The 14,468-nt window shown below is 41.8% G+C and overlaps 1 protein-coding gene across 1 annotated transcript; it reads right to left on the bottom strand.

Moving 5' to 3' along the window:
* Positions 1-2,781: 2,781 nt before the first annotated feature.
* LOC123040240 (senescence-specific cysteine protease SAG39-like) lies at positions 2,782-4,076 on the bottom strand. Its single transcript, XM_044463138.1, has 2 exons — positions 3,641-4,076; positions 2,782-3,549 (listed from the first exon to the last, which is right to left on the bottom strand). The coding sequence occupies exons 1-2, from the start codon at positions 4,074-4,076 to the stop codon at positions 2,963-2,965; spliced, it is 1,023 nt and encodes a 340-aa protein (XP_044319073.1). The 3' UTR covers positions 2,782-2,962.
* Positions 4,077-14,468: the final 10,392 nt, after the last annotated feature.

Here is a 14,468-nt window from a genome sequence, read left to right as displayed (position 1 = left end):
AAATTATTATAGTTCGCTAAATTCTTGGCTGCAAAATCTGCTTATTATTGTCAGAGCGCTCTCCTTCCTGCATAGACTCTTCAGCCATGACCCTTCTGCATGCACTTAGAAACATCCCTCTTGTTCTCCTCCCCACATATCACCTCCTTGATGCACGTCTTCACCCCTTCCCTTCTCACCAAGTCCTTTCTCATTTCGAAATGGACACAAGCCGTCCACCCATCTGCTCTTCATATACTTTGTGGCCGGCGGTTACATTTGTCCGCCCATTGTGATATTGCGAAAATAGGTACACCGGTGACAATTGCTTCCGTTGTCGAACTCTATGTATTCTTGAATAGTACCTTTTATGTAAATTTGATTTTGTTCTTTTAAACACAAGAAGACCAAGTGAGTAGTTTCTTCTTGTAACATTACACATAAGTATAACACTAGAGCATGTTCGTGACAAAGAATTATTCGGGTTTTTTGCTATTTTTAAAATGTATTTTTTTGTCAATCTGGATGCGCCTAGACCAAAGTTCCACCAGGTATTTTTTCCCATTTTAGTCAAACTTTGTACGCACCGTTGTGCAACTTGAGGTCACTAGAATATTTCAGCAAACCAGGAATCACCAGTCTGGAAAAAGTAAAAATTAACTAGAAATGTGAATTTTTACTGCATTTATCAGTGATACATATCATAATTAGACACCGCATATTGCTTTTATCAATTAACGTTGTATACTTTATTTCTTTATTTAGGAGGAGTAATGCGCCACACAAGCGTTGTAGGAACATGGTTTGTAACATGACAGTGTGTAAGGAGGACATCGTCAACTAGTCTACATATTTTGTTCCACATTTCTAGTCATAAGGAGGATGCAAACTGCAATTCAGTTCAAACTATCTGAGGCGGCATAAGGGCCTCAAGCGCTACAAGTACCTGCACGACCATTACATACACGTGTTCTACCCTCGACTATTAATTATGTCACAACGGATTGGTCATGTGAATGGATTCATATGGGTAGGAACGAACAAATACGCTCCTCTGAGTATGACGTTCTTATACTTGATTCTTTTTAGTCGATTTTAGTTGAAATTTGATCTTTTAAAATTTGGCAACCAAGCAGGAGGTAGAGTACATGGAGTTAACATGGAGAGCTAAGATGATAGGCCCAACCTATCATCCAACAAGTCTTATGGTTTCAACTTGTTTAGTGGTGATGCAACGTATATGGATTGGGTAGAAAAGCTTACCATTTCCTCTATTGTGCTTGTATCCTATGGGACCATCTCTAACTATGACGCAACCCAGTTGGATAAGAATCACAGTGGACTGCACAATTTTGCCCAACCCTTTTTCGAAGATGTCAGATCCAACAAGTCACACAAGTTATCTGTAGAACTAAAGGTGAAATGTGTGAATAATGGATCACTTGTTGCATGGTACCCCCAACTTGAGGTTTTATCACGCAAGGCTATTGGTGTGGTAACACAAAATACATTTGTTTTATTTTTATGCACGAGAATATAAAAAGGTTTTACAAAGTAATAAAATAAGGACAACTCTTCAGATCTAAATTCACGAATATACATGTAGGTCATTTTGTTGCCCACTTCTGGTGGAACTCGACATTGGAGGCAGTTGTTAGTGGTGTTCCTCTTGTGGGAATCCCACTTTTGTTCATACCAACCCACCATAGCAAAGTTTGCGGAGAGCGCGTGGGGCATGGGCGTGTGAGTACAGAAGGGCGGGAAGTTATGGCTAGAGACGATGGAGGCCAAGAGGTGGATTAGAAAGGTAATGGATAGAGATAGAAGGATATGTACAAAAGAAAATCTGCAAAGTGGATTCAAAAGGCCAAAGATGCATTGCACGAAGAAGGAAGCTCAGATAAACATATTGCCAACTTCACTGCGGAATATATGTCAACTTGAAGTCATACCAATGCATTCCTTACCTCAAGATAATCAAGTAGGCGGTGATTCCAGTGGTACAATTCTTTTAAAGAGAATTACATTTTACTTTTGCAAGTAAAGTGATATCTTCTCACCATTTAGAAGGATGTTCAATTTTTAGTGTTCTTACAACATGCGAAAAAAATTACATGTTATAGAATCAATTCAAAAAACCCATATGGAAACTATAAAACTATTTTCATAGCAATTGTCACTTTATTATGTCCACGTATATTATTACCGTTCCACATGATAAATACTTTCCTATAATTAATTAATGGAAGAAGATGATTATCTTTTCATCCTAAAAGTGCTTCGCATACATATTTTGATTGTTATAGAACTAGGAATTCTGTAATCTTGATTTCATACGAAAAGTTGAAACGGAATGCCTAAATGTATATAAAACAAGAACCCATAAATGTCTCAGTTGATCAGATACATGGAAAAACACATAAAAGATTAACCTACGATCTCAATAAATATCACAATATGCATATTTATGATAACATAATGATGTCTCCTTTGTCATCGCCTATCACCTTAACATAAGGTGTCATGCGTTAGGCCATTTTGGGAAGTTGGAGTTTCCTCAAAATCTTGTTGCAAGGGATTGGTTCAATTGAAATAGTGCATGTAGTATTATCTAATGATACAAATCACCCGTAGGATGCCTCCAATTTTCAGTTAAGACATTAAATTCCAATAAATACCAAAAAGACCCGACATAAAAATCATATATATGAAAATGCCCTTTAGAGTTAACTCTTGACATAGCCAAATGTTTTGGACATTTCAAAGCTTCATGGATATATATCAACATAATTCTTAATCAAATTTTCACGTACTATATAATATATCACACATGGTATTAATTTACAAAGTATAACAATGTATGGACATAAGATACATCATCGTACACAACTTACAGACACATATGAACTATACATAGGACATGGGGACCTTAATTATTAGAGAATTGTGCATATGCATGATTAGGTGGCATTTGGTGATCTTCCTATTTGGTGGGGTATGAAGGCTCCATGGCAAGACCACACATGCCCTTCTTGTCTGCAATGTCCTTCTCCATTCTCAAGTACCCATTCTCACCCCATGTTGTGCCCCATGAATTCTTCATCAACCAATAACTTGTGCCATCACTAGTCTTTCCATATCCAATGGCTGCAATTCCATGGTCCAAGTCAGTACCGCAGGAGCCAGTCATCACCCCGCCAGAGTAGAATTGGAATGTCATGTCGCCTCCGTCCACAGCTACGGACACTGGTTGGTTTGCCACCGCCTTCATAAGGGCACCCTCGTTATTGGCAGGAACATCCTCAAAGCCGGTGATGGTTGCAACATTGTTGGATCCAGCCTTGCACTTGCCGTCGGCTGCAGTATATGGGTAGCTGGACTCCATGGTAAGACCTCCATTCTTGATAATGAATTTGAAGGCATCATCCATGAGTCCTCCCTCGCAGCCTTGATCCTCACCATGAACATCACAGTCAACCAACTCTTGCTCTGAGAGTGAGATTAACTTGCCGGTTTTCAGTTTTACAATGCCCTCTGTCGCGGCAACAGCAGAAAATGCCCAACAGCAGCCTAGAAATAATTGTGTTGTTAATTTCTTATAGTGTTTTCCTATAAAATATTAACACATATATGTAGTGCAACACATATTTTGTTTACTTACCACACTGGCCTTGATCCTTGATAGGGGTGACAGCCCCCTTGGCTCTCCAGTCCATCGTCGCTGGAACAACATCAAAACTCATATTCTCATACCTGAATCCTGTAGAAAGAACTCGCATGGCGTTTGCCTTGAACCCCTTGTTTGTGTTGGTTGTCTTGAACTCATCATTGGTGATATCAGCAAACTGGTTAACGCCGAGCCAGAACTTATGATTCTGGGCATTGAACATTTCAATGAATTCGACATTGGCTTTGAAAATCTCGAACCGACGCGCCTTCTCAGTGGCGTCCTTGTACACACGGCCATACTGCGCCATCCAGTTCTCATGCTTCACCACCATCGACAAGTCATCGTTCAGCTCACGAGCTGCAATGACAGTGCCATAGAGGCAGATGCTTCCAAGTATGGCAAGAAGCAAAACCTTGTGGATGGCCATCTTCGGTTAGGCACCAAACTGCAACAATGACAGTACTGCAGAGGCAGATGCAAGCTAGGATGGCAAGTGTGTGTATATATAGTGTTGGTTTGGTTTGTTGGATGAGACTTGGTGGTATATATAGTGTCATGTACTTGTTAAAAGTAGGAGACACGGTGCGTGTACGAAGTTGTCTGTGGAAAAGGGCTTGTGCGTTGCCGTGGATTATGGTGGCCGGCTAGTGGTATAAAAATGACGCGCACATTTGATTGGCCGGCCAGATTGTATAAAAATGATACGGCAGAACAAAGAAGTACGCCTGATGCACATCTGATAGTGACACCTGCTTGATTATTTTAGGAGTGTACATCTGATAGTGATCCCTGCTTGGTGCTTGGAAGATTTATTAATGAAAGAAAGAATAACTGTGTTCTTGAAAATAAATTTTCTGAAGAGGACCGTGGACGTGACGCACGGTTTGTACAGAAGAATCAAGTAGGCGCTTGCTAGTGTGGACATGAATGTCCTGCCTGATAAAAAATTGCGTGATATATATAATGTGGCATATACAATTCAACAAGAGTTGTATTGAAATTCCCTTTCTGACGTCCCATGCTGCTTTTTGCTCGTAGTCTAGCAGGAAAGAAGGAAAATAATTTTGCGTACAGAAGTATCAACTGAGATTGAACTCTCAACCGACATTGGAGAACTACAGGCGTGGGCAGGTATCGATTCAAACTAGCTAGACTAGATGGTTGGAGCAAACTACAGTCGCTGTTGCAGCTTCCCTGTACACGCGAAACTATCAGCACCCAGGCATTCATTCTAGCCAGCGAGCTCAGCCGCTTGGGGTGGGGGGGATTCGGTACTTGCGGTTGTTGATGCTCTTACAAATGTATCGATTCTTCTAACACCCGGCATTTTAATTTACAAGTCATCAACATAAAACATATTTAGTAAAGGTCGCCTTTATTTCCAAATATACCATCTTCATGGAGCTGATTTCATTGCCTGTGAAATCTGAACCTTCATGCCTGGGCTAGTCGTGCATCCAAGTCATTTGTTTCCTGTCATTCCATTAGAATTTGTCATAGCACTTATAAATTAGGACATATTATTACTGCATGATGATTTGTTTATTTAATACCTGAGCCAAATTGGAATGAGGCTGTGCAGAAAAAAAAACAACATCTGCTTTTCTAGCAGTTGTCCTGTTCATTGCTTAAAATCCATGATATTTTTTGTATAGGTCACAATTCAAGGTATTTTATCGTGAAATTTTACACACACACACACATACATTACATCTTTATATACATGTATATTTTTCAGATTTTTTAGAAACTAGAATGTTTGAATTTTGATTTTTTTTTTCAAAATTCCGGCCTCCATGGAACTTGGCCTCCAAAAGGACTTACTCGTCTTATCTTCCATATATAACTTATTTCTCTATTTGATATCTTACCAAAATAGGGTGTCACCATTCATGAGCCATGTTGTGTCCACTAGTTAATATCTTCTAACTTGAGTTATTGATCTAGGAATAGTATATGCACAATACATGCCACTGAATATTAAAAACTTGCTACTTTCCATATTGTAAAAAGCGAAAGACCAACGGAACCTTCAAATAATTGAATGGACGAAGAAATCATGCTAGTTGTCCATTAAACCATGAAGTTGTCCATTGCTTGTCAGTGATGGAAATTGTGCAAGAAAATAAGAGGAAAAAAATAAAACCTCAACTTCTAATTTTAGCTGGAGTTTTTTATGTTTTCCCCTGTTCCCATGGTCAATGCTTGTATGCTTGTAGTCCCCATGTTTTCTTCTTCCTGGCACATCCAAAAATCCATATTTATCTAAGCATATTATTGGATATCTTTTGTTGTCTCAAAAATAAATATTGTGCATATCCAAAGGAAGAGGAAGGTGCACCTGAGAACAATAGGCATGGAAGGCATCGGGAAAAAGGGAAACACATCACAACCTCTATTTCTAGAGCCATGATTTTTAACTTGCCTCCATGTTTCCATGACCACACACTTGGACCCTCTTTTCGTCCTCTTACAGACTCACTTCCACCGTTTTATCATATGAAACATCCTATGCACTCGTACTATCTACCTTCTCTTGTCAAAATATTTGGGATTTCCTGAAGAAAGAGGAAGGAGTACCTAAGATCGATAGGAATAGGAGGCATGGGGAAAGCACAAAGAAAATCTCTACCTCTGATACTAGAGGAGAAATCGAGCTCTAGACTTTCCTCCACGATCCTACTCCCATTGCTCTTAGAGACTATCTCTTCCTCTTCCTGGCTCACTCTCGAGCCCATAAACTACACACCTTTAACAATGGAAAGCTCATACTATTGTCCATGGTTGTAGTCTTCAGAAGTATATATAGGCCTCTAATGCATTGTTATGTGATGCGGAGATACCATGTGAGTGAAGCAACTAAATTAATGCATCTACACCATGGTACAATATAGATCATAGTAGTAAATGATAGCGTGGACACATAATAGTCAATCTTAAATAGTCTAACCCTGTGGGGTGCATTTATAAAAAAGGGTAAGGAAAGGATTCACACTCTCCAATTCTTGTTCAGAGTGCACAATTTCTGCAAGAATCAAACTATTCATGACTTGGTTGACAAGCAAACCTTAAACAAAGATTTTCAATCTAATCATGAACGAGCATAGTTAATTGATGTGGTCAATTACTTTGCAATTGAAAGTAATTAAGTAAAGCATGTACCCTGTATGTTTACTATAGGGAGTGACTATTCCAACAAGAAATAAAAATTAAACATGCAAATCACGGGTTTGTTCAACGAATCGCTTCCCGACATCATCAATATTTACTACCATTACTTGTAAAGTCTCCCTTGTACTTCCTCCTCATAGTTACCAGTTGCATGCCCAATGCATGATAGCTAATTGGATTAGCGAGAACACATTGTTGCTTCTATGTTTCACACCAATGATACTATTTGCAAGTTCTTAGTCAGGATCTACGGAATCTTTTGTTGGAGCATACACACTCCGAAAGGTGACTAGATTTAACATATAGTACATTATCTATAAGATAGCTTTCAATTCCAATAAAAATTGTAGAAAGCAAAAAAAATGTAAAGGAACTTATCAAACCTTGTTTTCAACATGGAAGTTGCAAAACATGACAGACAACAACAAGGACAAGGTGACAAGAGGCAAAATGAAGAGACATGGACATCGGTTCTACCGTACCTGTACCCTAGACACGTGAATTAGAAAATAATTTGGTGCATATGGTATGCACATCTGCGCCTATACATACCGGTGCCAGTTTTCCTTGAAAGGAGGTTGAAACCTCCAGCCTCTCAACCATTGTGATGCGCACAACCATCCTTAATGAGGTAAAATTGTACGTCCTGCTTCTGATATGTTGATTGTGATGGGGTACAGAGTACAGTATGATCTAACCTCGAGATTGTATGAAGATGTTCTAACCTCTAAACCTTGCAATCATGCCTCCACAGACTAAACCCCACGACTTATATAGACGCTGGGGGTACCTAGGGTTTACACATTATCGGTTACAATCTACGCATAAGCATGCCGGTCATTCAAATATGATTGAAGTGTACGCCAAGCCTCCAGGGGATCTTCATCTTCATTACGCCAAGGGCGAGGGCTTGCATGGCCCATTCATCGGTCTTCGGTGGGTCCTCGGCCCGGCTCATAACCGGCGGGCCGACGAGGCAAGCCCCCCCTAATCCAGGACACCAACAGTAGCCCCTGAACTAGTATTCAAGGGGAGGATATTGGACGTCTTCTTTAGAGCTATATTAACACCTTAGGTCTTCGGCTTCGCAGGCGAGTTCTATCCTCCACGCTGGCTCCCGATTCGGAGGATATACTCGGCTCTGAGGTCTTATTGGCTTTCCCATACATGTTTCCCTGTTCATTAAATAAGAGGAGGTACCTTTTAACAAGACCTCCTCCTTGGGGTACCTTATCAATTTGGCAAGGCCAAGGTATTCCTTTTAGCTTAGCTGTGAAGGCTTGTTACAAGGGGCTTCAATCAGGTTAACCCTGACATATTTTTTTGGGTCGAGAACCGAAGCATCATCTCCCATGGCGGAGTCAAACCATCACATCAGTAGCCATACTTTAAGTGTATTGTGGACCAAGGTCGTTTCTATTGGCATGTCCTGTCAATAAAATGATCGTACTAGTGTCATCCCTGGATCGGTAATGCTGACACGCACAGTACTTGAAGAATTTATAACAGAGTGGCAATCACACACTTATTACATCGAAAGTCTCAAAAGAGAACTTATTACAATAAATATGGCTTAATGCCATCTAATAACGATAACAGCGGAAGGCTTGGAAGATAAGTGAGTCCATCAACTCCAACGGCATCACTAAGTATAGGACCACGATCCTAAGGTATCTTACTCGTCATCTGAAAAGTCTGCAACATGAACGTTGCAGCCCGAAAACGGGTCAGCACATGGAATATGCTGGCAATATAACACATAGAGAGTAATGAAAGAATAAGGCTACACTACATGCATAATATGGCTGGTGGAAAGCTCTATGGTTACAGTTTTTGCATAAAGCCAATTTTCCCCTACTGCAAAGGAATAAATTTTATTTGACTATCATGGTGGTTGTTAAACATTGAGAATGGTTGACAACATTGTCAATCCCAATTAAGTATCATCATTTAAAACCCAACAAAATTAATTAAAGTAACATGATGAGATTCACATGATAATCCAAGTACTAGATACTCAAAACGTCGATAACCGGGGACACGGCTAATCATGATTAGTTTATACACTTTGCAGAAGTTTGCGCACTTTTCCCCACAAGACTCGATCTCATCCGTTGGTTTTCACGCACTACAGGGTGTTTGAGATACGGATGACCGAGACATAGTCTTTCAGAAACGTTTACACCTTACCATGGGTAGACCGTTACACCTACTTTCCCCTACATCTGCTAGTCTACCACTGTAAGAGTTCACACAACTTAAACAACTATGCTAGAGCCCATAGTAGCTTGTGGCTGCACAAGGAAGTTTCTAGCATGAAAAATCTTATGATCCCTTTGAGCCTGGGTGGCGGTAAGAAAAAACAGGCAATCCTGGAATACCCAGGTACCTCAATCCACAATAGATATGTATTAAAGTTGCCACCTTAAATAAACCATTATTAACAATCTCACATCTGTCATGGATACACTCACCCAATCCACGTCTACTAGCATAGCATAACAATATAAGCAAACGTAGAAGTAACTCCCAAGGGTTTGATCATAAAATAGGTAATAGGTACTACCTCATCTACTTCCGAAAACCCACATATTAATCATATCCTAATCATGCAATTGTGTGAGGATTGATCTAATGCAATAAAACTGGGTAGTAAAGAGGTATGATCAAAGTGTTACTTGCCTTGCCGATGATCCGTGAAACCTAGGGATTCGAAGTAGCAAGCGACGCAATCCGGATACTCTGTCGAAACAAATAAACAAACAATTATACAATAAGTACTCATCTAATGCACAAGTAAAACTCAAATAAGAGATCTAACCAAAAAGTTCAACTTAAGAACTCCGGTTTGCAAAAGAAATCAAATCGAAAGAAACAACGAAACTCAAACGGCGAAAGAAACAAGCTTCGTTTACTAATCTGGATCTAATTCACATTTTACAGAAGTAAATACTTGTTTGAGTTGATTAAACAGAAAGAGGGTTTCGAGACGAAACTCTAGGCGCTTGAATCGCCTGATTCTGATAAACGAGCAAAAAGTTAAACTAAACCAAAGATCGGACCAGAGATAGCGATTAGAAAATAACCGCGGAAAAGCCGAGAAAAAAAACTGATGAACGGATTAACAAACGGATGTTCGTTAACTGAAACTAAACGGCGAATTCGTTCGTTAAACTAACGAACGGGCGAACGGTCGCTAAATAAAATAAACCCTAAAAAATATAAAACGGATCTAAAAAAACGGATCTAGGTTTTCTAAAAAATCCGGATTGGTTTATATTAGAAAACCGGGGCGGCGGGGCGGCTACCTCGGCTCGGGCTCCAACGAGGCTGCGGGGCGGCGGCGAAGGCTGGCGACGGCGGCGGCTCCTGGCGGCGACGGCGCAAGGTGGCAGGGCGGCGGCTGCGGCGACAGTGGTATGCGGCGGCGGCGGCTCCGGCTTGGGGCTCCAAGGGGGGTCGGTATTTAAAGGGGGGTGGCGGTGGCTTGGGGAGGGGGCAAGGCGGCGCGGGGACAGAGTCTCGGTCGGACTCGGCGACGACGGTGACGGTCGCGGTCTCCTGGCGAGAGACGGCGGCGCGGGGAGGCGGGCCGGCTCAGCTGGGCTTCGCCCAGTCGCGCGCGTGCGAGAGTTATTTTTTTTAAATAATTCCGCCGAACAGAAAAATAAATTATAGAAAAATAAATAAAAATCTAAAAATGCCAAAATACATTTTCACCGTCTAAATAAAATATTAGGAACGAGATGAACATTTTCTTGGCCCTAAAATGCAGTTTTGAAAATCGTGCAATTTTTCCTAATTCAAAATAAAATAGCCAAAAACTCCAAAATAAACCTATTTGATTTTTTTATTAAATCCTCAATATTTCTTTATTTTGGGAAAGTCATTTTATTCCTTCTATCATATTTTTATAATCGAAATAATTGAAGATAAAATAAATAAAATCAAATGATCCTATTTTTCAAAATTCGAGAAAACTCAAATATGAAAATAACGAAATCCCCAACTCTCTCAGAGGGTCCTTAAGTTGCTTAGAATTTCTAGGATCCAACCAAAAGCAAGGAAAAATATGATATGCATTGATGATCTAGTGTATAACATTCCAAATTAAAAATTTGCGATGTTACAAACCTACCCCCCTTAAGATGAATCTCGCCCTCAAGATTCAGGTTGGCTAGAAAATAGGTGAGGGTGGTCCTTCAGCAGATCTTCCTCTCACTCCCAGGTGGCTTCATCCTCGATGTGGTGGCTCCACTGAACTTTGCAAAACTTGATAACCTTGCTGCGGGTGACTCGGCTGGCACACTCAAGAATCTTGACTGGTTTCTCCTCATAGGTCAAATCACTGTCCAACTGAATCGCTTCTAGCGGCACTGTATCTCTCAGTGGTATATCAGCCATCTCTGCGTGGCACTTCTTCAACTGGGATACGTGGAATACATCATGAACTGTTGACAATCCTTCGGGCAATTCCAACTTGTAGGCAACTTCTCCCATACGCTCCAAAACTTTGTATGGTCCCACAAAACGTGGCGCTAATTTTCCTTTAACTCCAAAACGCTTAACTCCTCGAAGTGGAGATACTCGAAGATAAACTCTATCTCCGACTTCATAAACTGTCTCCTTGCGTTTTGAATCTGGGTAACTCTTCTGCCTGGGCTGGGCTACCTTGAGCATATCGCGAATAAATTTCACCTTCTGTTCAAACTCCTTAATCAAATCTGGTCCAAACAACTGGCGATCTCCAACTTCATCCCACGACAACGGGGTCCTGCACCTCCTTCCGTACAAGGCTTCGAAAGGGGCCATCTTCAAACTGGATTGATAACTGTTGTTGTAGGAAAACTCTGCATATGGCAAATTGTCATCCCAACTAGATCCATAATCTAGCGCACAGACTCTCAGCATATCCTCCAAAATTTGATTGACTCTCTCGGTCTGTCCATCTGTCTGAGGGTGAAAAGCTGTACTGAACTCTAGCCTGGTACCCAAAGTTTCGTGCAACTGACTCCAGAGCTTTGAGGTAAACTGGGTTCCTCTATCTGAGACAATGCTCCTCGGAACTCCATGCAGACATACGATCTTGGTCATGTATATCTTTGCCAACTTAGCACTGGTGTAAGTGGTCTTCACTGTGATGAAATGAGCTACCTGAAGGAAATATGCCCTAGAGGCAATAATAAAGTTATTATTTATTTCCTCATATCATGATAAATGTTTATTATTCATGCTAGAATTGTATTAACCAGAAACATGATACACGTGTGAATACATAGACAAACATAAAGTCACTAGTATGCCTCTACTTGACTAGCTCATTAATCAAAGATGGTTATGTTTCCTAACTATAGACATGTGTTGTCATTTGATTAATGGGATCACATCATTAGGAGAATGATGTGATTGACATGACCCATTCCGTTAGCCTAGCACTTGATCGTTTAGTATGTTGCTATTGCTTTCTTCGTGACTTATACAAAGTTCCTGCAACTATGAGATTGTGCAACTCCCGTTTACCAGAAGAACACTTTGTGTGCTACCAAACGTCACAACGTAACTGGGTGATTATAAAGGTGCTCTACAGGTGTTTCCGAAGGTACATGTTGGGTTGGCATAATTCGAGATTAGGTTTTGTCACTCCGATTGTTGGAGAGGTATCTCTGGGCCCTCTCGGTAATACTCATCACCTAAGCCTTGCAAGCATTGTAACTAATGAGTTAGTTATAAGATGATGTGTTACAGAACGAGTAAAGAGACTTGCCGGTAACGAGATTGAACTAGGTATTGGATACCGACGATCAAATCTCGGGCAAGTAACATACCGATGACAAAGGGAACAACGTATGTTGTTATGCGGTTTGACCGATAAAGATCTTCGTAGAATATGTAGGAACCAATATGGGCATCCAGGTTCCGCTATTGGTTATTGATCGAGAATAGTTCTAGGTCATGTCTACATAGTTCTCGAACCCGTAGGGTCCGCACGCTTAACGTTACGATGACAGTTTTATTATGAGTTTACAAGTTTTGATGTACCGAAGTTTGTTCGGAGTCCCGGATGTGATCACGGACATGACGAGGAGTCTCGAAATGGTCGAGACATAAAGATTGATATATTGGACGACTATATTCGGACACCGGAAGTGTTCCGGGTGATTTCGGAGAAAACCGGAGTGCCGGAGGGTTACCGGAACCCCTCCCGGAGAGTTAATGGGCCACATGGGCCTTGGTGGGAAGAGAGAGGGGCGGCCAGGAAGGGCCGCACGCCCCCTCTCCCTCTGGTCCGAATTGGACTAGGAGGGGGGGCGGTGCCCCCCTCTTTCCTTCCCCTCCTCTCCCCCTTCCTTCCCCTCCTAGTAGGAGTAGGAAAGGAGGAGTCCTACTCCTACTAGGAGGAGGACTCCTCCTCCTGGCGCGCCCAACAAGGGCCGGCCGGCCTCCCCCTCCCTCCTTTATATACGGGGGCAGGGGGCACCCCATAGACACAAGTTGATCTACGGATCGTTCCTTAGCCGTGTGCGGTGCCCCCCTCCACCATATTCCACCTTGGTCATATCGTCGCGGAGTTTAGGCGAAGCCCTACGCCGGTAGAACATCATCATCGTCACCACGCCCTCGTGCTGACGGAACTCATCCCCGAAGCTTTGCTGGATCGGAGCCCGGGGATCGTCATCGAGCTGAACGTGTGCTGAACTCGGAGGTGCCGTACGTTCGCTGCTTGGATCGGTCGGATCGTGAAGACGTACGACTACATCAACCGCGTTGTCATAACGCTTCCGCTTATGGTCTATGAGGGTACATGGACGAACACTCTCCCCTCTCGTTGCTATGCATCACCATGATCTTGCGTGTGCGTAGGAAATTTTTTGAAATTACTATGTTCCCCAACACTACCTTCGTCAAACGATCGACTATAACCCAAATCGAGTCATAGCCTGAACGAGTCCTGGGCAATCCCGTAATGAAATCCATGCCTAGCTTATCCCACTTCCATTCGGGTATTGGCAATGGCTGTAACAATCCCGCTGGCTTCTGATGCTCTGCCTTTACTCTCTGACATACATCACAAACTGATACATACTCTACAATATCCTTCTTCAGTCCGGTCCACCAGAAAGTATCCTTCAAATCCAAATACATCTTGGTATTTCCTGGGTGAATCGAATATGGTGAATCATGGGCTTCTTGCAGAATTAACTTCCTGATCTCCGGGTCGTTAGGCACATAAACACGATCTTCAAACCATAGGGTATCAGGCTCATCCTCACGAAATCCTTTAGCTTTTCCTTTGCTCATCTTCTCCTTTATGGAGGCAATCTCCTTGTCAGTCTTCTGAGCTTCTCTGATCTTATCCATCAAAGTAGACTGAATCTCCAACGCTGCTACATAGCCTCTCAGAACTATCTCCAAACATAGCTCACGAAGGTCCTCGGCTAACTCCTTCGGTAACTCTCCGGTCATGAGTGTGTTGACATGGCTCTTTCGGCTCAACGCGTCAGCTACCACGTTAGCCTTTCCCGGGTGATAATGCAATCTCATATCATAATCTTTGATGAGTTCCAACCATCTCCTTTGCCTGAGATTCAACTCCTTTTGTGTGAAGATGTACTTTAAACTCTTGTGATCCGTGTACACCTCACAATTG

Source organism: Triticum aestivum, chromosome 2B (assembly GCF_018294505.1).
Source record: "Triticum aestivum cultivar Chinese Spring chromosome 2B, IWGSC CS RefSeq v2.1, whole genome shotgun sequence".
Lineage (NCBI taxonomy): Eukaryota > Viridiplantae > Streptophyta > Magnoliopsida > Poales > Poaceae > Triticum > Triticum aestivum.
Note: the sequence above shows the minus strand (reverse complement) of the source record. Positions and strands in the feature narration are given on the sequence as shown.

Bases quoted from the DNA above. Each gene is read 5' to 3' on its own strand.
- LOC123040240 (XM_044463138.1), bottom strand. From the start codon at position 4,076: ATGGCCATCCACAAGGTTTTGCTTCTTGCCATACTTGGAAGCATCTGC. The intron at 3,550-3,640 runs GTAAGTAAACAA...AATTATTTCTAG, and splicing joins CAAGGATCAAGGCCAGTGTG to GCTGCTGTTGGGCATTTTCT.